Below are 27,521 nucleotides of genomic sequence, written 5' to 3' on the forward strand. Positions count from 1 at the left end.
ACGAGAAGAGAGAGGACATCGGTGCGCGGCGGATCGTCGTGAGTCGGTGAGGAAGAGCCGGTAACATCGGCGACGTGAGACGTTCGTTCGACACAGAAGAGAGGAGAGACGAGGCCCAGCGGCGACGACGAAAAGCAGGTGGGTGTAGTCCTTTGACATCGCGGGGGCCACGCTGTGATCAATGTCCCCCCTGCTGCCTCTGTGTGCGTGTACCGTTCGTTCGAGGCGTGCCGCCGGCGCGCCTTTTGAGGTTAGGACGGTCCGTGATCGATTTCGAGCTTCGGGGAAACGAAGCGAGACGCGCTGGACGACGCGGGATTCTGCCCTGTCGGAGAATTCGATTCTTCTTGCCTCTTATTCCGTCGGGGTTATTGATCAGCAGGGGGACAGAGTCGGGGGGCCGCTGGATCTTTTGCCTTTTCGTTCGATTTCCCGGGTAAACGCGGGGACGGAGATTATGGTAAGGGGCTCGACATAACCTAGAAGTGCGGAGGGAGAGGATGGGGTTTGAGCTGGGTTTGACACTGATTCACTGTCTGTGGGAAGTGGTGAGGGTTTTGGAATAGAGATTTTGTAACGTTTGCCAGTGGACTGAAGCTATTTACGCGAATTCCTGCTTTCAGTAATACGATTAGAAATGTGATATCTGGTTGGAGATTTATGTAATCCTCCAAGTATAAATTGTAGTTAATTTTCGATGTTTTGTATGTTTCTACATACTGGGTAGATTCTGCAGTGTTTTGAATGGTGAAATTCTTCGCGAATGCATAGGGGTCCACAGGCTGTTACTTGTTCGAGTATAATATTTCAGCTAGAATTCGCTATAATTTAGTTTTTTGAAGGAATAGTATTGTTATCCGCGACATTGATAAGAAGAAAGTGTACTACTATGGAATTGCGGTGATGTTTCGATATAAAGTTGTCAGTGAGTCATAAATCTATATCGAGGATACGTTGCAGCTCGATGATAACGTTTTGCTTGATGAATAGTAATCCTCAGGTCGATAGAATTAGGTTAAACTGTTCTCGGCTATTCCCGACAGTAAACCCACCATTTTTTTGGGACATTGAATTCTGTGAATATTACTCAAATCGTACACTATGAAACTCGCGAGATTTATTTTTATAAACTGCTTTTATTCCATAGCTAGAATTCAATTAACTTACACGTAATCAATAGCCCCTCAAAAGTAATAGAAATACCATTAAAATAGTCAGATATCGACGTAATCGAATACTCAGAACGAATCGCCAATAAAAATTAAACACTATATAATATTATAAATAAACAGGAATTGAGGAATGCACTGCAAACAGAATTGAATATCTCGAAGGAATTTTTTGAAAACTAATTAAATCGATTCCTCGTCTGACAAGCTATTGAAACAACTCGCGGTTATCTTACAAAACAATTGAAGTGCCAATTTAATTGTTTTTTATTGCATATAATTGCTGTAATCGAATACCTAGTATTCTTAGTGACATATATTGTATGTATAAAATATTGCATCCTTCTTCAATTCTACGTTTTATTTAAAACAAAATTCCGCAAATGCATGGGAAAAAGTATGTCACAGATAGTGTCAAAACAAACGTCGGATTCGTGAATTATACAGCAACGTTCTCAAGTTACAGTTTAATTTCTAGAACGCTTAACTAGTTACGTATAACTCTGTTACATGTAGTTAACCTTCGCAAATATAATTGATAAACCTGTCATAATTATTTTCTCATTAGAGCTTTATTATTTTTTATCTTAATTTCGAAGAGTATTTTCCCAGAACGTCTTCCAGTAGATTAGAACCTAGTACCAACAACGAATGAAATTTATCCGAGAAACGTAATCTTTGGCACGTGTCTACTCTGAACACGTAATGTTGATTCCACGTTTCTAGCTCCAATCGATAGCAACTGAAAGAGAAACAAAATGTTCGTTACATAAATCGGAGAGAAAACGTTTCTTTCCGAATATTTCGATTATGCGATTCCCTCGGCCGCTGTACCTCGCTTCTATTGCTCGAAGAAAATCGAATTAGATTAAGCATGATCATCCAGGCATCGAGCTCGTAAATAATAAACGACATTGAAGTTGGATGCTCGACAACAATTGCTCGGTCACGATAGAGCCATTTACGTGCAAACCCAGCCACATGTGAAGTCTCCGTAAAGAAGTTCGCTTCGATCGTTCGTTTGCATGAATATTTCATTAGGAATAGGTAAATTCTGAAACTGGCCATTAGAAATTTTAGATGAGAAAGTCGGCTCTGTTATGATCTTTCCCTCCAACGTGTCGTAACATCCCGAACCGTGTCCCAATTTGAATCCAAGACGCAGTCAATGTAGAATCGAAATCATCGTTCAGCCGTTCTCCAAATATTCAACATGTTTACAAGTGTCGTTGAAATACCCGAATTTCGACGCCAGAACGCAGAATTTCGTGTTCGATCTCACTTAATCCTTCTTCCAGTTCCAAACTCTGCTTAACTTACCTTTTCGTCTAGAGTTCTATTAATGGCTTAACTCGATATGCCAATATCTACAGTATTACATTCATATATAGATTACTCTTATTCTTCAGAGTACTGTATTAATTTAACTTTTATTTTCACTTTATTATCTTTGAACACAACAAATTCGTCCTGACACATTTCTTCGTACCACAAAAAATAACGAAGATAATAGACTGTGGAAGATAAAAGAAACACCCTGTATATCCCTGAAAGCAGTCAGTCGAACCATCGAACAGCCATCGAACGTAACTGCATTGCAAAATCTCTTTCGTCGTGGCGTTCCTTTTCGACCAGAAACGACAGACTCGAGATCGACTGATTCACGTTACAGTTGCCACTCGAATCGAATTCAGTTCCGCTCGTCGTTCGAGATGCCGTTACATCCTGTTACGAGGAATTAATAATTCCTTCGGACGCGGTCGACAAACGTGTCAGGTTTGAAAACGATAATGCGGGGGCATAATGTTCATTTCCGGCACAATTGGCTCTCGTCGCGCCAATGGAAAGCGCGCGCGTTCCATGCTTTCACTCTCTCATCTCAAAAGCGCGATGCGTTCGACTATTTGACTTAACAGGTTGACGGAGGAGAGAAAGAGGAGCTCGATGATCGAGAGCGAGCGTCGATTCTTTCGATCGAGATGGAAGACAGGGTCTCGGTCGGTCACGAGTGATTTCGTGGCGTTGGCTGCGCCGGAAGACGTTGCTGTGCAAAATCGTGCCGATTGCTTCCAATTTCGTTCCTCGAATGACGTACGTCGTTTACAAGCGCGAACACGGCCGTGGTGTTTGCGAATGCAAATTCTGATAGTGGCTTCATTGTTGATCGCGATCGAACGACCGACGCGCAAAACATGGGAATGTTGCACTTGAGGAAATACATGAGAACGTTCGAACTGGTACTGTCTGCGTCACTTCCAGGCTCGAGAATTCTGCTTAGTCGCGAAATCGACTCCTCAAATTGGCTGAGGTCTGTTTTGTTTGACACTTTGGATCTACGTTCTGAGAATTGTTTTATTATACAGTAGGTGCTTACTAATATTTTGTAGCCTAAGGTGTGTAGTAGTTCTTCGTTCTAAACTCGTTCTTTTCTTCGTTTCTTGAGATTAGTCCATTTTTCTATATTCTTGAACTTGAGAAAATTCAACTCAGTTGAAGAATATGTTCTTCTCAGAAATAGAATGCCTATAGATATAGTTTTTTTAATAATAAAAATGATAGAGAGTAGAAGGTATCAAAATGTATAAAACAACAAAATTTAGTCCTATAGTATATTCTTTCGAATTTTTATTATAGACCATAGGAATTGTTAGATAGTATAGGGTAATACAGAAAAATGCAGTTTTCTGAAAAAATAGTACTCGTTCGTTAAAAGTGGACGAGCTCTTCTATCGCTTCGTGATCCAAGTATGTACTTCTGCGCGCTAATGACTTTATTCTGGACACTCGCGTCCTAACACATTGAACTCCCTTTATTGTCAAGTCCTCGAAATAAGCAAAATATCCTAGAGAGTGTCCTACATTCAATACTAAATGCTTAGCCATAAACTGCATTCATTTTCGAGTATTTGGTCTCCACACAGTAATTGGTATTCCTACCCTAGACTGCGAGTATTTCGAGGTGCATTCGAAGATACACGGTCGAAATGTCGCGGTAATTAACTTCCCCTCAGACTGCCTTCTTCAGCTTCCGTCGCGGGGGTAAAAAGGATATTACCAGCGGTCGATGGCGGAGCTTGCTTAGCACACTCGAACGACAACAACGAATTTGAGGGAATTAATGGGAAGTAATAGCATTTGTAGATTGAATTCCATCGATCGCCATAAATATATCGTAATTTCCTCGTCATCGTCGAACTGTGGCACGAGGCATCTGATCCGAGAGACCCAGAGGCCGCCAGAGCCAACAGAAATCCTCGACCGAAAGTAAATATCCTTTCAGCAACGCAATAGGCAGCCTTACTTTCTCCAGACTCGGAAGACACTACGTAATAGCTGTGTGTTTTGGTCGAATCGAATAGTTCCACGCTATCGGTTTCATTTTTTGCCCCCCTCGATGCCATTTTTCATTTCCCCATCTCGGCTGGCATCGAGTCCACGTAATACGAGTTTTATTCCAGCTATTGTCCACGGAGTCTATTAAAAACAGACTTTTGACCTCTGCTTTCACTCAAATTAAAAGCACTTGAACTTACAAAATCTAGTCAATTCGATGGAAATTGAATTCTCAATATATCTGTAATTTCATAGAAACAAGTATCTCACAAAAAACGTCGAAACAAACGTTTCGTTCCTGTCCCCTTCAGAATTACAATCATTCATACCTAATTGCTATTAGCGTAATAACGACCCGTTTCCAGAGAACCTTTAATCGCTGCAGCGTCTCATTAAGCGGCGATCCTGTCGATTAGCACCGATCGCGGGAAAAGCCTCGATAACCGCGATACCTATTATCATCCTCCACTTCTCTCCACTCCTCGTGTGCAGCCCGTGCGTGTGGCGATTCGCAGAAGCGGCACGCGAGTCGGTCATACGCGTGGCCGACGCACGCCCTCAAATTACGTCGAGGTTGCTCGGTCCCTGTGCGAGGGTGGTCGCTGGAACGAGGGAAAAAACGGGGAATCGATACCGAAATGACTGTACCTGGTCACGACACGTGCGATCGTGAATTATACACGCAATGTGAGAAACTCGCCGCGTGCTGGCGGGCCACGCGATACAAATTCACACACGCGACACCTACCCCCGAGGGGAGCGTTCAACTTCGACACGATGGTTACGCCCGTTCTGCCATTTTCACTGGGAAAAAGTTCGGGCTCCGTTAGGCCGTCGAGCATGCATTCTTTCTCGGTTCCCTGAGTTCGGTCGGAACGATCGGTATGTACCTGTGTATGAAAAGATTCTTATGTAAAGCGATTTTTGTGTTTCGGTGCTCGCGAAGCGACGAGAAAGGTGGCTTTCCTAGCGAAAAGAATGCACCTGCCTCGAGTTGTGCGATTCCTTTCGCTATTGACTCTATTGTTTTTCCTTGGGCTTGTTTTTGCTTTAATCCGTGCCTGTGATTGGGAAACCCTGCGTTTTAGTAATACGATTACAGATATCGAAGTGGAATTAGTTACATTGTGGAATTTAGCGGAGAAGGTTCGAGGAACTGATTCGTTTATTTATTTCGTAATAATTGTGTGCCTTCGAATTATTGAGTACATTGCGGACTTAAATTGTGGGGATTGTAGTTACTAGGAAGTAGTTAGCTGGCTATTAAACAAACTTTTTTTTTTCCTCCTTAAATTGTGTTGACCGAAGTAATACTTTTGATGAATTAAATGCGTGCTGGAGTTGTGAAAGACCATGGAAATTATTCTAGCACTTATCGTATCAGCATACATACTTTTTTGCTACTTTATTTTTCACTGTTTAACTCCATAATTATACCAGGAAGCATCCAAATATGAGTCTAACGCTCAATGTAATAGTAATAGTCGTAGAAAAAAAATTGCAGCAAAGAGTGAAAAGGTAGCAGTCTTTTAGCGAGACGAACAGTAAGTGAGTTTCTATTCATAGAGTCGCTCTTATTCGGGAGAGGATCTCCATAGCGAAGATGAAAGCCGTCTGTTTTCATCTGCTGAATTTTTTATCTCTTCGGCAAGATACGAAGGCGGATTAAGACGCAGGAATGATAGAAAATAGTGGAAGCAACTAAGCAGAATGGTAGGAAAAACCGTGACTAGTAACCTTGAGCAGCCAGTTGGCTTTGTATCAAGTATAAACAAGCCATGGATCATTTCGCTTTTAATTGCCCTAAACGTGAAATTCCTGAACAGCTGATCTATTTTTGGCAAAGTTGGAAGAATTGAAAGACCCTATTTCTGTTTGAAAATCCCAGGGGAAGAACTTGGTAGGTCCATTTTCGTCGATTTTCCGTTTTTTGTGTCATCTGGTAGCTAAAAATGTGTGCATTCATATATAACATACAGTGGAGTATCAAAATTTCTTCAGAAATTTTCTCTTAAAAATTGAAGTCTTTATTCGTCACAAAAATAATTAAAATATAAACTCCTGAATTTCGCGCTTGTATTGCTAAAAATAAAATAGAGGAAGATAAAAGAGTAGTTCTAAGAAACGGAGAAGGTAATGGCGAGCTTATAGCGAGTAAATATTATATGTCTCTTCCGAGGTTACAGTGCACCGAGGTTCAAGTAACATGTAAAAAGGGGGAAGCGAGCAAATTTGCAAAGTGGAAGGTGTGACAGGAGAGTCCGTAGTCGACGTTTATGTTAGCTATCTGGTGTAATCGATCTGAACACCACGTAACCACGTGTTTAGTAACTTTCTCGCCGCCGTTTCGCTCTCCTTTCCTCCCTGCTCCTCGTTTCTTTCTCCCGTGGCTGCTCCTTCTCGCTTTTTCTTCTCCACTTGTCAGCTCTGCGATTCTTTTTCACTCGTAGCGCACGGAATCCACGCTATCTCTTCGTGACATCCCGTAATCGATGGAGGAAGAGCACCGAAAGTGAAATTTCCCCGATTTAATAAGCAAACTGCTTCGTCCGGAATCCGGCTCTTTTCTAGAATCAGCTAAACATATATGTAGCTGGATTTACATTAAATTTCGTATTTTTGGCTGGTATTTCCTCATTAGCGCTTGGTTACAGTTGTCGTGAGAAGGCAGGAATTTCAATACAGAAATTATAAGAAGTTTACTGACTTACAAATTTCAAGATTTTAGTATTTGAACGCTTGAAACTTTGAATATCTTTGTATTGGCATATTTGAACATGTGAATATTAAAAGTCTGAATTCTTGAATATCGAAATATTTTAAATTTTAAATATGTGTTTCAAATATTTAAACGTTTAAATATTGGAATCTTTGAAATTTTGAATATGTAATTATTAAAAGACTCGAATCTTCGAATATTTGAATATTTGAATATCTGAAAATTTGAATATTTAAATATCTGAAAGTTTGAATATTTGAACACTTGAAAATTTGAATGTTTGAATATCTAAAAATTTGAACATTTGAATATTTGAAAATCAGAAATTACTGCCTTGAAGGAAATAGAAAAAGAAGCGATGATGACGTAACAAGTAACTATAACTCAGCGTGAAAATTGAAACCATGATCCAGCACTTCTATATTTTTTAAATCGAGAAAAGGCGCGAAAATTCGGTTTCATAACTTGTGCCACTTCGATGTTGACCAACTTTCAGTCAATTTTCGATGTGGAAGGAATTATAATGTTTCTCCGTGTCTCTTAAATAATTTCATGACGTAATAGCATAAGGAACACGCGATGATTCAGACTCGAGAAATGTCCCGAAGTGATTAAGGAAACAATGCGATAAGAGGGATGAAAAATATAATTGCCTTGTTGACAGAATATATGCGCAGGCGTCTGGAGGCAACAGTCAGTGACGCAATGCCTACGTGAATTTGTTCGATTCTTAATTATGCACATTACATCAATGCACTCAATGGATTTGTTGTGATGAGCAAAAAAACTCTGCATCCATGAATCTCATTACCATAAACCTGCAAGCCTCCATATTCCGTGATCATTTCTCCTTCGAAATTTGTGAGTCAACGGAACAAAATCCCAATGAAACTTAAGTAACTGCTTTGTAATGGATAATTTTGACCTCATGTTAAATACACGCGTTTCAGGAAGAGACTCGAATCGATTGTTCCGTGAACTTCCCAGTTCGATCCAAAATATTACCTCGCTTGAATATATTGTACATTGTACACTGTAACGTTCTTATCACGCACACTTGCAACAGTAATCGATCAGTTACGCCCCATCGTATCACGATTTTTCCTGCCATTCGTGCAATCAACTATATGCATTCTCACAAATAGAGACCACAGGGGAAAAACTTGATAAGTCTCATTTTCTAAATTGTCAGGGACAACAATTTTCAGAATTGATCAGGACGCTTCAAAATAATAAAAACGAAACGTGCAATTAGTACAGCCAACGTTCTTCAATAGAAGTTCTATATAGAAACTTTGAATTTCTTGAATTTTATAACTTTGAGTTTCTCGCTAATTTATCATATTCTTTTCCTATTTCACATGGATTTATCAAGTTATGTCTCTGTACACCCATTATGAAAACTCTTATATCCTGGAATTTGTCAAGATTTTCGTCTTTTCAACTCTGACATACAAAAGCACTCTCTTCTTTTACCAGATAACATAGAAAAATAATGGATAAATATGGACTTATTAAGTTCTCCTCCTGCGGTCTCCAAATAAATTGGAATGAAAAAATCGTAAACAGCCAATTTCACAAGCCACGCGAGAAGCCTCGAATTTCAACGCAAGAAGTACTTTCCCCCCCCTTTGTAATTCCTCTTCTGCTTCCAGTCGCACATTTCGAGAAGCGTGTCAAAATGCATATTGTATTTTTCCTAAACGAATTCAGTGACCCAATTCGAGGGTCGATCGCGTATGCATGAGCACAAAGGCGCGTTAATGCCGCGATTTAATAATTCGCCTTGCGTAATTAGCCGATTCGCAAAGTCATCGTGTTCGGTGTCTGCCCCCGTCGCTGCAGTTACATTTCGCGTGGCGCATTAATGAAAGTTTGTTACAAAAGGAAGTTAAATAACACGACCGGTCGTTAAACCAGCATTCTTCGCTGTTTAATGTTTTAATTTCATGCCCTCGATCGGGAGCGATCTCTTGAGTAACAGCCACGCGATCGATCTGTGGCCTCTTTTCCCCAGACTGGGAAACTCCGCTGCGCGGGCGAAAATTCGGCGCTGGCTTCCTGGGAGGGACGCCCGGAAGCACCTTGGAAAATCCTAATGGACGGGTTTAAACGCCGCGACGATCGATGCGCTTTGCACTTTCCCAAGAGCCGCGCTGGCCTGCGTGAAACCAGCGGATCTCACGCACGTTCATTTGTCACGTATATCGCGCAGTAATTTTACCTCTGATGACGTTCCCTGCGCCCTCGGGGACAGACTGTCGAGCTCGCGGGATTTTTATGCAACGACGATTTGTGGGACAATTATGACATCGGGTTTGCCCTGATGCAGGCTGCAGTCTGTTGAAGCAGGGCAGGTAAACGCGTTGCGATTAACTTTGAGATTGTACTGCTTGAGGATACGGTGGAGAATATTCTGAAATTGGGGTCCTTTGAAAATGGGAATATAAGTTGTGATAGTGATGATACTTAACTATAGAAAAGTAGTAACTACAGAAAAATGTGAAATATGTTGTCTGCGTCTTTGAATGGTTTTGAATGTTTTGTATCTTGCTTTGGGGTAGAATAGTGAAATGTTTTTTGTAGGTACTGCTTTTCTTCATATTTGCACAGAATAGTAATGATACGATTTTATTGCGTGAGAAAAAAGACTGTAACTGTGTCGTCGTGACCTGAATAGTTTTTGGTTACTTTTTAGGAGAGCTGAAAAACAAATGTGGTTACCCATTTCTTAAGCTAGTATTTGAAGCAATTTGTAGTATTAAATTTCCTGCAACTGTAATGTAACTTAACTACATTCCTGTTACCATAATAAAATAAAGAGAAAATAGATGATGTAAAAAAGTTAATTATGAGGAAAATGGACTGGGACCAGTCTGGCTCTCAGGTACAGAAATATAGACACTAAACTACTTGAAATGTACTGACACTAAACTACTTGGTAACAGGTCTAGGAAGACTAATAAAAATAACTAGTTTGATGTCTTGATATTTTATGAATAATTGTATATTTCTTAAATGTTTTAGAAAGAAGCCAAGATGACAAGTATAGTAGCGGATTTTGTACATGGGTACAGGGATCTCATGGATAACAAATCCGGTAAGTCCAATTTCCTCTATTCTGTTTAAATCATTACAGAAACTTATCAATTAGACTTACACATATGAAAGAATCGAGAAATAAGGAAGCACTATAGAGTCTGAAATAAGAGCTACACTACTTAAACCCTCTACCCTAGGCAAACATGACTGACAACTTCGTCTGTCTAACGTCCAACCAAAGTAAAGTTCAAAACTTTAAATAAAATATTAAACTGCACGACTATGAGTGACTTAAACTTTTCGAGGCGAATTAAAACATACCCCACCGTGCATAAAAAGCTAAGCAAAAGATGGAAGAGTTTTTAACCCACTTACCCCCACAGAGTTAACTTAAACACGTAGGATAATCATGCAGGCGATCAGTGCACCCAGTGCCTCAAATACTCTTAAACGTCAAAGAACAGGGTCAACGACGAGGCATAAAATTCCCGCACAGAAGGCGGGAATATTCGAATTGTGGCGGATTCCGAGAATTATATAAAACGGTCCACAAACGTCGATCACGTTTCAAAGAGCGCTAGAGCACGCGGCCGAGAGTAAGGGCGACAGATCCTCCGTGAAAGCTTTCGTAACTTCAGTCGAACGGGGACAAGAGCCCATAGGCGCGATTCGACGTGAAAATACGTCGAAGGCAGGACGTTGTATTTGTCGTGCATATTTTCAAAATGACCTCTCGCTCCTCGCCGGCCCACGTCCCGTCCCAGTGTCAATAGTGTCGTAACACGCTTCCATCTTGTTCCCAATTTCCCTACGATATTCGCTCGGAGCTTACGTACAGGTGAACGTCACCGTGGAATTTCGAGTGGCGAACGAAAGAGGACCGACGCGACGCCACGAAAGTGAACCACGTCAGCGTTTCCACGAGTCGATCGGATCCAGTCACGAAATACCATTCTTAGAATATGTTAACGCAACAGTGCTCTCCCGAGCTCGTTCAGGAATTCCTCGCCTCGATTGTTGCATCAACAATGCTTTCGTCTGCTCTTGATCCACTGCCAGACGGGTGCAGTTGCAATGTTTGGGTGATACGCTGCCACCAGCCGCGAAATTATCGATTTTTCCGTCTCGCGGGAGTCCTGGCCAGTGCACTGTGCCTCTGAAAGGGGTATTCCTTGGACAAAATTGGTTAACCTCTTGAGGGAGGAACTTTCTTCGGGTCAAATAAAGTAATCGTGGTTTATTTTGGGAAAGAATCCATTTTACCCATTGAGGACCGAAGCTACGTGAATGCAACATTATTGGAAAATATAATTCCGTGTATTTTATCTGCACTGATTAAAAATATTTTGGGCAAAGATTGGATAACATCGACTAACGATAACTCCGCGAAAAATCATCGTACGATCGTGATCTTTTTTTTATTTATAGCTTGAAGTCTTGATTATAAGATACTGAGCCTCAATTTTAAGCTTAGTGCAGGTTTACCATTGCAGCGCCTTAAATCTGAAGACGTGTTTATCCTATTGAAAATTCTAAAGTTTGACGAGATGCATGGACTTCCTAGAATTTTTTTCAGGAATTCTGTTTGAAGGAGCATAAAGTTCGATCCTTCGCCTTTAATTTAAAAAAAGAATCAAGTCGCTACGATTTTTTTTCGCAAAGTTACAGTACTTCAAAGTAACCCTTGCATTTTTGCCAAGTATTGGCACTACTCCATGTGCTATCAAAATGCAAGGGTTACTTTGAAGTACTGTAACTTCGCGAAAAAAAATCGCAGCGACATGATCTTTTTTGTAAATTGAAGAGGAAGGTTCAAACTATATGCTCCTGCAAATGGCATCTCCAAAAAAAATTTTGCCAAGTCTGTGTATTCCGCCAAAGTTAATAATTTTCAGTACGGCAAATTGCGAAGTTTGACAAAATGCAGGGACTTGCTAAAATTTTTTTTCGTGATACTATTTACAGGAGCATATAGGTTGAACCTTCCTCTTCAATTTAAAAAAAAGATCATGTCGCTACGATTTTTTTTCGCAAAGTTACAGCACTTCAAAGTAACCCTTGCATTTTGATAGCAGATACTTGGCAAAAATGCAAGGGTTACTTTGAAGTGCTGTAACTTTGCGAAAAAAAATCGCAGCGACTTGATTCTTTTTTTAAATTAAAGGCGAAGGATCGAGCTTTATGCTCCTGGAAACAGCACCCCTGAAAAAAATTCTGGGAAGTCTGTGCATTTTGTCAAACTTTTCATCATTATTAGAAGTTTCGTTATCGTCAATTGTTTCTTCTGTAATAGATGTATGGATATCGATAATTGTTTAGAAGATGAGTCATGTAGACCTAGAACAAAGGCTCGTTATTTTTATAGCTGACGGAGTTTTTGGCATGTAATATTAATGTGTACTATTATAATTACTTTCAGTAATGTTTCTAAGAAACATCAAAGATAAAATTTCTGGTATTATACTACAAAAATAAGTATCTGGGGCAGTCGTAAATGTCGTGAGCGTTTCCATTAGAAGAACATTCAATAACTTTTGCAGTGTACAATTAAAGTCAAAAGTTTGGTAATTAATTACACGAATCGTGCATTCTTAAAAATTGGTCGTCTTAACTTACTATATTTTAGGTATGTAAAATGCAAATATTTCTAAAAGTTGCTAGATTTATATACTTTCCTTTAACTATTATGTATCTAGCCTCTCATGATAACAGAAGAAGACATTTTTGTTAATATTTTTTTGATCCACCTCAAAATTCATTTTTTTAAAATCCACCTGAGACTTAAGATCTCATAAATTCCATTGTTCGTCCATGCCTTACGAAAACATTAGAACATACTCGTTCAGCTACATCAAGATATAACATATAGATCTAGTTTGACGTTTCATAATAAGTGTAATTAAAGCAACTGCTTTCACCTTCAGCTTAATCAGATTTTCTTAAGAACCACTTTGCACGACAGCTTCGAGACGAATAAACACGATTCCGAAAGCCTTGACTGTGAGCCGTCTATCTCCATAGAATTATCTGATAAGAATCCTCAAGGGTTGTCGTTCTAAGAAAAATGCCTCTGTATAAAAATGTCATAGTTGAAAATTTGGATTTCGGCCAAGAACAACCCCATTCCAGGCCACTGTGCAAAGGAGAGCTCTTCCTTATCGTTCTCTCCTGCCTCGTTCAGAGCTAGTAATACGTTCCATCGATCAGGACGTCCCTTACAAACGGAATCGCAAAAAGGATGTGAGGACTGTAGCACCGTAATTGGCCCGATTTTGCGAATCAGTTTTAGGGCGCGCAGAATCGATCATCGAACAATTCCTCCCAGTGTTCTTGCGCCATCGTGGATTGACTCGAGGTCGAGGCAGCCTCGAGTACTGATGGGAGTTCGAATCTCAACTTCGAATCGATTTAAAGTTTGTCAAGACTGTGAAGACTTCAATCGCTTCGAACATGATTCGAAGTTTTAAATTCTTGAAACTCTTGATAAACTTGAATGACAACTCGAATTCTTCAAATAGAATTTAATACTTTATGTTAATAGTACTGCCTAGACTTATACAAAAATACATTTTGGCAATGCTTTTAAAATAGTCAATTATTACCCAGCCTCCAAGACATATTGAATATCTTAAATAACTCTTAAAACTATGAAGACATTCAAGACACAGAAACTTACAAGACTTACAGAACTCAAGACCTATCAAAAATTCAAGATTCAAGACTTATCAAGACTTTCAGAAGTCCTAAGTGAGCTTCGAAACATGTTTCGAAGTGATTCGAATTTTTCCTCATATACAGGGTGTTTATCTAGAAACCCTCTATTGAGTGTTGATAGCACGATGCTAAAGGTAATTACAACAAATGCTGCCAACACTCATATACAGGGTGTTTATCTAGAAACCCTATATTGAGTGTTGACAGCACAATGCTAAAGGTAATTACAACAAATGCTGCCAACACTCAGACGCTTCCCAGATAAACTGATCACCCTGTATACAGATTCAAAGCGAATCGAAGTGTTTCTGTTGCCATCACTAGTCTCGAGGCCTGTAAACGGTTGAGGGGCTCGAATTAACCGGCCCTTTTTTCATGTTCTCGTGCTACACGCCGCGTGGATTATCGATTTAATACAGGCAAGTCAGCAGGCCGTGTTTTCCGCTAATCGTGTCCCGTGTAGACCTACAGGCGCCACTGCCTGATTACACCGAGCCTACTGCATCGCTGGAATCCCTTCTTGCATTCGCCTCAGACGGTTATTCGGTTAACGTGTAAATGGGCAGTTTCTGAACTGAACATACATTCGACGAAATGAAAGTTGCTCGCCGCAGTATCATATTTTCGTGTCGATTTTAACTCTTGACTGGTCACGGTTTACAGCATTTCTGGTAAATCAATCTTTAATGCTCGAGGCAAAAATAGAGTCATAATATTCATGCAGAAATCCAGTTTCACGTGTACAATATTAAGTGTCGCTGAAAAGAACGAGGTAAAATTCTTTCCAATATTCGTTACCTATCGCAAGCTCTTCACATCTGATTTTCCAATTACCCTGTTACGTGAGTGTTTACCTGGCTATATACAAATTGTGCCATCATATTTATTCCCGATACTCGTTAATCATTCCTCGATTCCTCCTAATGGAATCGCAATGATTCTGCTAAATCGCCATACGAACCCAAGGTTAACGCAAAGTAGACACAGAACCATTCCCGCACGGGCCACGCAGATAAAGGAAACTCTTAAGGTCCATAAAGCGTGATCAAAGGCAAAAAGAAGGTACACCGACCTTGTTTAGAACACTATCCCGATGAGGGCACACGTAGCCGTCAGCTATTTTCGCTTAGGCATCAATAAAAATGGTCGTCCTTGATCGGTCAACCGGTCGAGATCTAAGTATGTCCAGGTTCAAATTCCAAGTTCCACGAGTTTTTGCTCGTCCCCGATCCCCCACGGGCAAGGACACCACGAACGTCGATTCTTCAAATTCGCTGTCCCATGGACGCTGATAAATTCCTCCCAGAGACGCGCAGTTGGGACGAGGCCTGTTTAATGGGAAAAGGAGGTAAAAATAAAAGATATATAAAAAAAAAAGATGGCAGGGAAGAGGCGACGCTGGAGAGGCGCAGTGTATCGTGTGCGTTGGCGCGGACCAACGTGGCAACGCGCGGCGTCGTTCGTTCGCGTTTGCGAGTACAAAGGTAATTTAGCGGAAGGCCCGACGAGAGAGCGCCTCCTGAATGAACTGCCGTGTCTTCCCAGTCGAGGGTCGAAGAAAAAAATGTCCGAGAAATTTATCCAAGCCGACGGGCAAGCGGGGCTACGCTCACGACCCTGCGAATTTTCCACCGACGAGAGTCTCGTTCTCTCGTGCCGCTGCTCTCCTATGGCTTCCCTCTCACCGATCGTAATCGAATACCTCGTTCGCCACTTACTGTCGCGATTTGCTAACCACGCGGGCGACGAAGCCAACCTCGCTTTTCGATTTTTCCTTAATGCACTTGGAAATGAAGATTCGAACGGCTGAAAGCCTCTCACGCGGCTTGGTTTTGTTGCTTTCTGGTGGATGATCTTGGGTGTTCGTGGATGACGTAGAGAGACGCCACTATCAGAAGGTTTTAGACTGAAGATATTTTTAGATTGTTTTATGATTAGTTCCACGAAAATAATATTACCTGTTTTGATCTATTGTAAAGATAAATGACGTTTCGGTTACAATTTTGGGAGTTATTGTTTTGTATTTTTTCCTTAATCTTAATTTTATGGTTTGGTCTTAAACTTTTTGATGGTGGTATATATTTGCTGGGTGGTATAGAGATAGTATTTTTATTTAGAGGGAGAAGCGATATTTTTATGGGTATTTTTATTATAGTTACTTAGGAACGGCTATTTTTGAGTTGTTATTATTGCAGCGGGGAACATTGATCTCTAAGTATCCTAGCTATATTTAATTAAAATAGTTTCCACACATTTCTGTACACTTTTTATACAAATTTTTATACTTTTTATACAAATTTAAGAAGTTCTATTATTCAAGAAATATGAGTTGTTATAATTCAAACATTTTCAAATGCTGCTTTTATTTTTTTACAATATATTCACTGAAATTTTGCTTTAGAGATTGAAAAACATCCTAAAGCTTACGGTGATTAGATTGTAAATATTTATACAAATTCGTAGTTTTGTAAACACAACTAGAGAAATAAAACGTAGATAAAAATTTATTTCACCATTTAGATACATATATTATTTATATATTTGTACTTTAGATATTTTTGAATATTTTAAGGATATTCTATATCCTTTCTGCACATTTAACTGTCCCATAAATGCATTTGATAATACGTCACTATAGGTCTATACCTACTTTTTCCTTTCGCGATAATAGCCCTCGAGTTCTCTCGGAGGCCATTATGTGTATTCTCAAGCATTTTCATGTCGTAGAATTTTTTGCGCGCGCCTTTTAAAAACCTACAGTCGTACGATGAAAAGTTGCAACAGTACGCGTAGCGATGGTTAGTTTTAATGAGGCCCAAAATTTCAACTATAGAACTGCCTCCTCGGTGGATTCAAACTTTATGTTTATATAACTGCATATGCACGTTCGTGGAACGTATCACTGCTATCTACTCCACCTGCAGTTAAACAAGGGTCAACCGTTAACTTCTTATATTTGGTATAAAAAATATTTATGAATAGATTGAAGAGAATAATCAGTTAAAAATTAATGAATTTATATAGAGAGATAATTCAAATTTTCAAACTTTCAAATTTTTAAACTTTTAAACTTTCGAATTTTCAAACTTTCAAATTTTTAAAATTGTAAATTGTCAAACTTTCAAATTTTCCAGCATTGAAAATCAATACCTAGATTTCAATCCCTGAAAGAAAATCGTCTGCCTCTCCACAAATGATTTCACTCTCAGTAATTTCTCTATCCCCATCTCATTACATTACAATGTCCAATACCAATGCCGTACTAGCATAGGATGAAAAAATGATCCAGCTCATTTCGTCGTTAGGCGATGGACTCGTCGCTGGCCATCGTTCGTTACGTGGATGCATTCGGAAATGACGTTACGAAATTGACATTGCATCGCGGCACCAACCGCCTCATTTAAAAAATTCAACTACTCGGCGAAGTCTTAACCGGAAAAGAACTTCGACACCGACGCAGGCACGCGATGCAGGTTCAATAGCGATTACGTAACAGCCATGGAAGACTTCTAAATAGCGCGCGGCCCCTTGATTGCTCCACTTTTCGATGCGCGTATTATAATAACTCTTGCGAAATCTCCAGTCACCTTTCGCGACCGTAGAATGTCACCTTGCTCTCTATTCCATTGTTACGTAAATTTCGCGTACAGTGATCACTTTGCAAATCGGGGAGCGCATTCTTGGCTAAATTGCTGGTTGTCAGTGGTCAACTGCCCGTAAAAGTAGCGGATGATACAGTAATTTGATGTTCTGATATCACAGTAATTAAATAGTTGACTTGTTATAGCGTGGATCGTAGGTGAATGCATTGTGATTGCATTTGGTGCGTCCTGAAACGTTGAAACTAATAGAAATTAAATTTTGAAGTGGCTTAGGATTGAAGAATTGAACTCTTCAGAGTAAAATAACTAAAATGATTTCTTAAAATAAGAAACTGGTTTAAGATATCTGTAAAAGTGATCCATGAAACCCTCGACAGCTCAAAGACTATTATATTGCCATCGTGCAATCAAATAAATTCTGTGGGTAACACAAAAAGCTACGTAACTTAGAAAACGATTCTATATCTTCTGGACAAAAAGACTTAGCTTCGCAAAAAGTAGACACAAGAAATTCTTGCATAGCAATTATTATATATTGAAGAAATAAGATGAAAATAGCAACTGACAAGCCAATCTTTACACACGTATAAACTTGTGATTAATAGCTTCTTGGTAGACTTTTAGTAGTGCCAGTAGCCACAGTATTTATAGTCTAAAAAGGAAATAATATCCAGCTATTTAAGAGGATCTTCTACTTAAGAGAACGAAAAACAGAGACCTTCTTGAGAATTCTTTCCGAAGATATCATGAGATTTTTTAATACCACGATTTCGCTCACTCCTTTATTCACATTTAAGTATGACAAGGGGTTAAATCTCGCCTCCCCAGTAATGGCTAAAGGCTATCCCAGTCCACCATGGACAAAATAATTCGTCTTCCAGAAGCACTACTTACAACAAATCGTTGAACTTCCCCTAAGCTACCTATCCATAGCAACTCAATTAACTGTTTAAAAAAGCCACGCATTAGATGGACCTCTCCTTTAAAGGACAACTGCACCGTAACGGGGTCAACGAACCGGTAAGACCGTCGCTTCGCTGTCGCCTGATGGCAGGAAAATCATTGTAAAAAGGTTTACTGTACCGTAATAACGATATACAAAGTTAGGGAAGAAACGTTGGAAAAGCTGCCGCGGAAAGAACAATTGTTTGCTCTCTGTTCGCCAGACTGTAGAGCAGCTGTCTGAAAATCCGATAATTAAACACGGTTTTAGGGTGATTTAACGCGAGCAGAAGGAGCGAGGTTTAATTAGCGGTAACCGCGGCTGAAGTGGACATGGACTCGTATGAATGAGAGTGAAATTCACGGTGGATCCCGACGCGGGATTGCTCGCAGCGGAATCTTTCATTTGCTCGGCCGTTGGGTTGCTGCCCCTCGTGCCTACGCCCTAGACTTTGATACGCCCTCCTAAATAGAGAGGCGTTGATCCTCTAATTTCGAGTGCACGGAAAGACTCGCCGCTAACGATCCCCATTCAACGCGACGTTAATCAACCAGGTCCTGAAATCCATATTAAGCTTGATCACGATTAGATTGATGGGTTAATTCGTACGACAACTCGCGAGCCTGCGTCGGTTTCTGGGGAATCTGGAAGGAAAGGGGTGGATAATTAGAGCCTCTCGAGACGAGACTCTTTTGAGGCGAGCGAGTGGCACGCAGTAGTGTATTCACGTAGACTCTTTTTTTTGAAGAGACACTCCTTTCGCTGAATGGACGTGCACAAAATCTGAGGAACTCGACGAGAGAGGCTGTCTTCTCTGCGGAGATGAGCGCCGATTTTAGCGCGTCAGTTCGATTACCTCTAATGGCGTCTCTTCTGATTCCAGATCCCAGGGTGAAGAATTGGATGATGATGAGCAGCCCCTTCCCGACGATGATGATATGCCTGTTTTACGCGTATTTCAGCAAAGCTCTGGGACCTAGGCTAATGGAAAATAAGAAACCATTCAACCTTCGGGGGACTCTCATCGCGTACAACCTGATACAGACGCTGTTCTCGTCGTGGATCTTCTATGAGGTTCGTTCACAGATATTTTTAACTCTTAATTGCTCGTATAAGGTTGACTAGTTTTGGAATTCACGCTTTCTTACCTGTAGTCAGAGTTTCTGTGAACCTATGTCTGTTTATGAATTTTAAATTTTCCAATCTCGAAGTATTTGAATTCTTAAACTTCTCTATTTTCAAATTTTTGAATTTTCAAAGTGCTGAATTCTCTAATTTTTAAATCTTCAAATTTCTGAATTTTCAAAGTATTGAATTTTCAGTTAGCTAGAAGAGAATACAAAAATATATTTCAATAGTTAAACAGTAATATAATTAAACTACACGGATAATTAAATAGTAATAAAATTAAAGCGCACAGTAAATTCTAGTAAAGACTAGAGTTCCAATCAAACTCGCGACTCAGTGGTTCCTGTCCATCCTCTTTAATCTCGTTTCGACTGGAAGGAATGCCAGCAACCCATTTCCTGCTCCATGGAAATAAATCCTCGTGCGTCCACGTGACGTTTCAGTCGTTCCGATGTGTCTGACGAAGGTACCGAGAATATGTGCGCGTTTTCAATCAAATACCGATCGTATTTAGTTTGCGTTTAGTATGTCGTGCGGGCGCCCAGGTACAGTTATCTCGTAAAAATCGTACTCACGTAGAACTTCGTCGCGTTACTTTCTACACATCTTTCGTCGATCCAATTATCATTTGTTCTACCTTGATAATCGTTGAGCAGAACGGTCTCGCGAGAATCGAGCATATGGCCTCTATAAAATAATATTCTACCCAGCGTTTGAGGGCTACAGAGACGCGCAAAGTCTGCAACGTTCATTTCAGAGAATTTTAGAGAATTTTAGAGAATTTTAGAGAATTCTAGGGAATTTGATGAAAAGCCATATGTTGAAATTCATCTTGAGCTATTACCGGAAGAAGCCCTCGATGGCACGCTCGACGAGTGCATATTGGACTCGATCGAAGACCATGAAGTGACGTCAAGAGCCATCTTCAAATATCGGGGTTACGTCGTCGGATTTTATTAAGTGGCGGCGGAAGCATCGCCGATCTAGACGAGAAAAATTGTGTCCAGTATGGCCTTACAAAAATCCTAGCTACGTGTCGAAGCTCGAGAAACCATTTTTATTCCTTGACAGTCGATATGTTGGTTCTCCTTGATACAGGAAAATTAAAAGGTCACAGACACGACCTTCAATTCTCCTCCTTTTGCTCGTCTCTAATTTTGGAGTAGGAAATACCGTACGCGTTAACTGGCTTGCTCGACAGGATTTAATCAGTGACATTGAATCATAATTAGGAAATGATTTTACGGATACGGATAGTCCACCAGATGAGGTCTAAAAATAATTCTTATTTGAATATTCAAATCGTCAATACAGTAAATGAGAGATGATTAGAGGAAAACCTGTCGAACGAAACCGTGAAACACGAGGAGGCACATGTTCGTTTGACCAGTTGATCGATCTTATCGAATCGAACCGGACATTCCTGTGAACGATCGCTGGCAAGGTCTTTGTATAGCGGAGGAATCGTAAATTGTTCCCTTCGCCATTGTACAGTAATGAGTCTTCGGACATATTCATGAACGGTGGCGAACGATAGTTTCAGCCGACATATATTCGACATTCCGCCTCCCGTCGACAACGTAAACGAGTCTAATAGAATTCAAATGAAATTTGCAAACGCAGCACGATATTCTTCGACGCCAAGTTGGCCACTGCGATCGATACCAGCGCATCTCGCTCAGCAGCCGCTTCCTGTTTCCCTAAAAATTAATCTTACGCGGCGTTTTCCTCGCGAGCGCCAGACAAGTACAGTGAGCTAATTACGAGACAGATTTAATCTCCATTGGCGATTATTAATTATAAAAGTTACGTGTTGGCATCATTTGCAACAATTAAAATTGCATAAAATGTTATTACGCCTCGATATTACGCAAAAATTATAATAAAGAATGAGTGTAATTGGTCAAAGAAGTCAGCGCATTGATTTGCATAGTGCTAGAAAAACTGTCATAGCAGAAACGCATAATTTGTAGTAATTGCACAATTAGGAAACGTTTGGATGATAGTGCTAACGCAGGTTATGTAGTAAATTATTTCACTTTAGCAGCTTAACGAATTACGGTTAATTTTATTTCAATAATCACGTCTTAATGATACGTCTGCATTCTGCATACCTTTTTATGAGGCGCAGCTGCTTTTCTAAATTGATACAGAGATATTTCAAGATAAATTGATATCCTAGGCTTCCATATTAATACTTGTATATACATAAATACGAGTTTCCTTTCGCAATTTCTTTCGACGCTACCGAAACCGCAGAAAAAGTTGCACACAATTAAATGCAAATTATATATTTCCTAAATGACTTTCGCGTGACCGCGATCAAACGAATGCAAAATTCTGACGCAGGTGGATGAAAAAATTCTGACAGTAATGGGACACATTGTCTGGCAACTTTTTCAAAAAAGAAAAAAAAATAGTTTTATAAATCCCATCCAAGCGAATTTCAATAGACTGACTTAAGCATTTGGGTTCCGCAAAAAAATAAAATCGATGCTTCGAGATACTCCAATTTTTCGGAGCTACTTGACATCTCGTTCGAACGCTCAAGCAGTAGGCTGAGTGCTATAGAAAAAGGATTAAGTCGAGGAGAGTTTCGAGGGATTCGAATGTCTTGAGCACGGACGACTCCATAGTAGTTCGGAGGGCTCTCGTGGTTACAGAGGGACATCGAAAGAATTTCCTCATCGACGGTAGCTGCAATTTGTACGCCACGAAGCTCCAGGCCGACCGTTCGATTTTAGCATGGGGGACCTCGCGAAGTACCGTAATGAGCGGGGACGTAATTTTTTTGACTCCGTGACTCGGTTCCATGCTGCCCATGCCTCGCCTTATTCAGCATACATCGGCCATAAGCATTTGGACACTGGTTAGAAACTAATTCGAATATTCATGTCTTGGATAGCAAAAATCGTACTAGATAAATTATTAGAATAACTGAACACACAGAAATTGTTTGTAACAGTGTATATTCCTTTCTAAAAGAATATAATCTAGCGATGTGAAAGATCTCTGTATTATATAATGTAGAAACATTGAATTTGTTACTCTTCATGTCTCATGAGAAGTCTCTTGAAAAGCATTGCCTGTAATGCGTTCCAGGAGACTTCTCATGGTTCACGGATAGTACTGTACGTAGGTCCACATTTTGAACTCCACTCCTAAATTCCCCCAAACTAACTGTATTACAGTACCACGAACGTAGGAATGCAGCGTCTTCTAAAAGTGGTCCAAGAAACTGTCTCCTGAAGCGGGCCATCGCGACGTGTCCATACAAGGGGGAAAAAAGTAGACCAGCGTGGCGCGCGCAAAATTTGAACGACCACGGGCGGGATCAGTCGGTCGAAAATCGCTGGTGGCACGCGTGTAAAATTGATCTCTGAAGCCAGATCGCGCAGGCCGTGTTGCGGCCTTGACACACAACTCCCTCGAGCATATACGCGCGACGTGTTCTCGTTAGCAGGACAACCCACGCGACTATGCCCAAGCCTTCCTAGCCGTTTAACACGGTCAAGTTTAATGGAATGTCGTGTCCCGTCTGCCGATGATACTAGTCGATTCGTTTACCGAGAATTCGGCATCGCGTGAGCTCGTCGTCACGCGATTCCTCGAAATTCGGCCGAGGTTTAGGAAGACTGTATCTAGGGTAAGAGTACCAACTAGGTAGTCTGAGGAAACCGAATACTGTGTCCCCATTTTGTTTTCAAGTCTAACAAAATATAGCACTATTAAATTGAAACCTTTTTTCCCCCCATTAACTCGAACCTTTAAGTTAAACCTTATAGTTGATTACTAGAAAAATAAACTATGTTTTGGAAGTATTTTTAGTAATCGAATTGTGTGTTGTCAGTCGTGTCTTCCTTGAGATAGAAACGAGCTAGCCACAGGCGAGTCGACCTCAGGAGTAGCTACTGAGAGCTCATTCTTAGCGAACTGCGAGCCTATAGCGAGGAAAATGTGCGATAATTAGATTCATTAGTTGGTTTGTTACTTTGTAATAATTTTGTGATGAGAATCTTTGTTGTTTATTACCGTCTTTTTATTCATGTCCATTTTTATTTATGTTCATTTTTATGAATCGTTGCAAAGTTATATTAAATGTGCTAGTTAATTGACGTTTATTAATACAATATATGTCGCGTTAACTTTTTCTATATCGAAGAATGCATGCATGATTGATTCAGCGTCTCAATTTATATAATCATTTGCAAATATGTAAGTCACAATTACGGGAAAAAAGTTCTGTCTTTAACAGTTGATCTTTAACACCTTTTTTTAAAGGCTGGAAGGCTGTTGCGCATACATATTTGAAGGTGTTTTTGTCGTAGGAATGGTGCGTCAATGAAATTGAATTCGATAATACGCAGTAAAAACAAGAAAACAAATCGGAAAAATTTCCATACCAAACACCGACAGCAACCAGTTTCATTCTGTTCTGTTGTTTTTTTGTTGTACTTTATTGTCAGAAAAATCGTACATAATTTACAGAACACGTCATCTGTGGATACTCCTTGCTCGTGCTCGGTTTGAATACAATCGGTGCCACTTAGCCAATTATCGCGGCACCGCGACAGCTCTGCGAATTTTCGCTTCCGTGCCATGCACAGCGTGGTTTCCGGTAATCAAGAATCTCACGCGGTTAATTAATCGACACGAGAGTCGGGATCGTATTGCGATCAGCGTGAGACACGCGTGAAATTTAGGTAACGATAAGCACTATTTGAGGTCAGTAATTCAGTATTAACTCGCGCTAGTCTGTGTCTGACTAGCGACATATTCTACTGATTTCGTTGTGTCTGACTGGCGACATATTCTACTGATTTCGGTGTGTCTTACTGACGACATATTCTACTGATTTCCTTGTGTTTGACTGACGACATATTCTACTGATTTCCTTGTGTCTGACTGACGACATATTCTACTGATTTCGTTGTGTCTGACTGGCGACATATTCTACTGATTTCGTTGTGTCTGACTGGCGACATATTCTACTGATTTCGATGTATCTGACTAACGACGTATTCTACTGACTACGTTGTGTCTGACTTTGGACTTATTCCACTGACTACGTTATGTCTGTTTTGGAGCTTAAAGTAGAATAAATTGTAGGGGAAGTAAACATCTACCATAATGGTCGGACAAAAAGAAGCGTAAAAAATTATCATTACCATAATTCTCTGCAGAAGAAATACGGAATACCTATGATTATCATTTTATAGAAGGTGAACAGCCATCCCAGAATAAGTATGCTATTAATATCTACGAAACAAAATACTTTCAAACCCTTCTTTGACCCTCGCGGTAGCTTATACGTGGGGAAAGAAAGACACTGTACCCAAAGATTAACCCTATTATTGGCGACCAGAGACGATCCAATCGGATCGCGGAGCTTCTCTAACGGCGTTTTGATCGTCAGGGATTCCCGACCGCGAATCGATCTGTCGTTTTAGGGTCGCGGCGGAACGGTGGCCTGATTCCCGCGGAAACTCGCAAAAACTCGAAACGGCGAAACAAACAGGCCCATTGTCCGTAATTCCCGAAGGAGCGCGTCAGCTTTCAGAATTTTAAATACCGACCGACGGACGTCTTTGCGACAGAAACACAGCCGAGCACTCCCTTTTGTTCCCTTCCTCCCTCCCCTCGTCGAACCCCAGCCCCTCCTTCTCTCTCTCTCTCTCTCTCTCTCTCTCTCTCTCTCTCTCTCTCTCCGCGCTTTCCCCAGGTTCTTGATCGGAACAAAGCGAGCGAGACGGTGTTTCGCTCGGTGAAAAGCGAGCGATCGTGCCTCTATACGCTGATTGTCGTTGCCGTCCACCCGCTGAATACAACCCTTTTATATTGTCCTCACTTGCCGACGTTTTCTTGTTCCAGTACTTGATGAGCGGCTGGGCGAAAGGATACAGTTTCCGGTGCCAACCGGTCGACTACTCGAACAACCCTATGGCGCTCAGAATGGCGAACACGTGCTGGTGGTACTACATCAGCAAGTTCACGGAATTCTTTGACACTGTGAGTGGTGCTCTTGCTTTTCTTGCAAATAATTTTGCTAATTCGATTAATGTCTCTGGCTTGGGAGAGCTGTGACTGGGTTCGAGGAAGTACTTGATTTTTATCTGGCGTGCAGGGTCACGGGGTGTCCTACTGGGTTTCAGGGAAACTTTGGTAGTGTCGTCTATGGATGAAAGTGAGATTGCGTTGTGTAATGAAGAGTTGAATTAGTAGGCGTCGCGATAAGAATGTGACTCAGGAACTTGGTCAAGGAGTAATGAAGTCGTATATTAAAATTTTTTTAATGGGAGACATGCACAGAAGTATTTGGACACTTTCATGTTATATTGGATATTTGTGAAATGAATACACTTTGTTATTTTGATGTTAACTGCTATTAAATGTTACTTTCGTTGGGATTTGTAAACTTTGTATAGTCTTCTGAGATGAGATTTGTAGTTAAAATTGTGTTGTAGAATTTTACTTGGTCTATTTTATATGTAGCAATAATGTGGAAGTGACCAAATACTTATGGTAGTGTACGTGAATCACTGTATTTGCAACTAACCTAAGATTGAAAAATGACTTGAAATTAGTCTAACGTACAGTCGATAGTGAATCTGTTATTTTTCTTGGAAATCCCTGGCAAGGAGACCCATTTGCATCCATTTACGAAGTAAAACACACATTGGAGCGCATATTTACGACCACGAGAATCGATTTTATTACTTAAAATAACGCATTTCGCTTCCATTACGAGATTTCAAGCACTATCGCTGTTAAATCGAATTCTCGGTATTTGTCTGTACGGTGATTTATATTAATGGTAAAAATAGAATTGGTTTTCATGTCTACCGCGCTATCAGGGCAGCAACAAACATTTACCGACGTTCCTATGGTACGCAGGCTTTCAAGTGCACAAAAGGCAATTATACTCGCTCTGTTCCAGCTATTTTTCATTCTGAGGAAGAAGAATCAGCACGTGTCGACGCTTCACGTGATCCATCACGGCATAATGCCCTTCTCGGTTTGGATGGGGATGAAGTTCGCTCCAGGTGGCCACAGCACCTTCTTTGCCCTTTTAAACACCTTTGTTCACATCATAATGTACTTCTACTACATGGTAGCTGCGATGGGCCCACAATACCAAAAATACATCTGGTGGAAGAAGTATCTGACTACCCTGCAAATGGTGAGTCCTGAAAGCTTTAGAGAACCTGTTCTTCAGTACAGAGGATCAAGTCAACTGTTTCTGAATACCACTCAAAAATATTAAAAGAAGTCAGAAGTCTACCAATTAGTCAGAAACTTTTGCAACGTGTTTAACTGCACCCTAACCCATAAGCTCCTCACTGATTGACTGACCATTAATATTTCCATTACAGGTGCAATTCGTGTTGATCATGACTCACCAGTTCCAACTCCTCTTCACTGAATGCAACTACCCCCGCGGCTTCATGATCTGGATCGGTCTGCACGGTGTGCTGTTCCTCGGTCTCTTCTCAGACTTTTACAAAGCGAAGTACGTGGACAGGGGGGGAAAGAAGTTGTCGAGGCAGAGCCTGCAGAACGGTTCGAGCGGCGCGTGCATGCCCGTCCTGGAGGACTCGGCGCCGCGGCAAAACGGCGTCTCGTCGTACGCGACCATCTACAACAAAGAGTACAACAGCTGTTACAGCAACGGAACCAACAACGGCTACGTCGCCAACAACAACACGGAGAAGAAGTTGGCTTAGGGGACAATTTTCGGTTTCGGGGGAAGCAGCTCGGGACACCGAATAATCACACGACACGTTCACATCGCGCGGGTTCGATCGCGCCGACGCCCGACGAGGGGCTCGCGCGCCGCCCTGGCCCGCTTCGATCGGCGTCGCGCGCGTACC

The 27,521-nt window shown here is 40.8% G+C and overlaps 1 protein-coding gene across 1 annotated transcript; it reads left to right on the plus strand.

Annotated features, from left to right (window-relative positions):
* LOC143179431 (very long chain fatty acid elongase AAEL008004) lies at positions 1-27,521 on the plus strand. Its single transcript, XM_076378660.1, has 6 exons — positions 1-138; positions 10,249-10,321; positions 19,406-19,596; positions 25,522-25,659; positions 26,588-26,830; positions 27,024-27,521. Exons 2-6 carry the CDS (start codon positions 10,261-10,263, stop codon positions 27,372-27,374), a joined length of 984 nt encoding a protein of 327 aa, XP_076234775.1. The 5' UTR covers positions 1-138; positions 10,249-10,260; the 3' UTR covers positions 27,375-27,521.

This window comes from Calliopsis andreniformis, chromosome 1, assembly GCF_051401765.1.
Source record: "Calliopsis andreniformis isolate RMS-2024a chromosome 1, iyCalAndr_principal, whole genome shotgun sequence".
NCBI lineage: Eukaryota > Metazoa > Arthropoda > Insecta > Hymenoptera > Andrenidae > Calliopsis > Calliopsis andreniformis.

What these genes read in the sequence shown, in the direction of transcription:
- LOC143179431 (XM_076378660.1), top strand. Translation starts at nt 10,261, where the DNA reads ATGACAAGTATAGTAGCGGATTTTGTACATGGGTACAGGGATCTCATG. An exon ending in TCTCATGGATAACAAATCCG is followed by an intron (nt 10,322 to 19,405) that starts GTAAGTCCAATT and finishes TTCTGATTCCAG; the next exon opens with ATCCCAGGGTGAAGAATTGG. An exon ending in TCACGGAATTCTTTGACACT is followed by an intron (nt 25,660 to 26,587) that starts GTGAGTGGTGCT and finishes GCTCTGTTCCAG; the next exon opens with CTATTTTTCATTCTGAGGAA.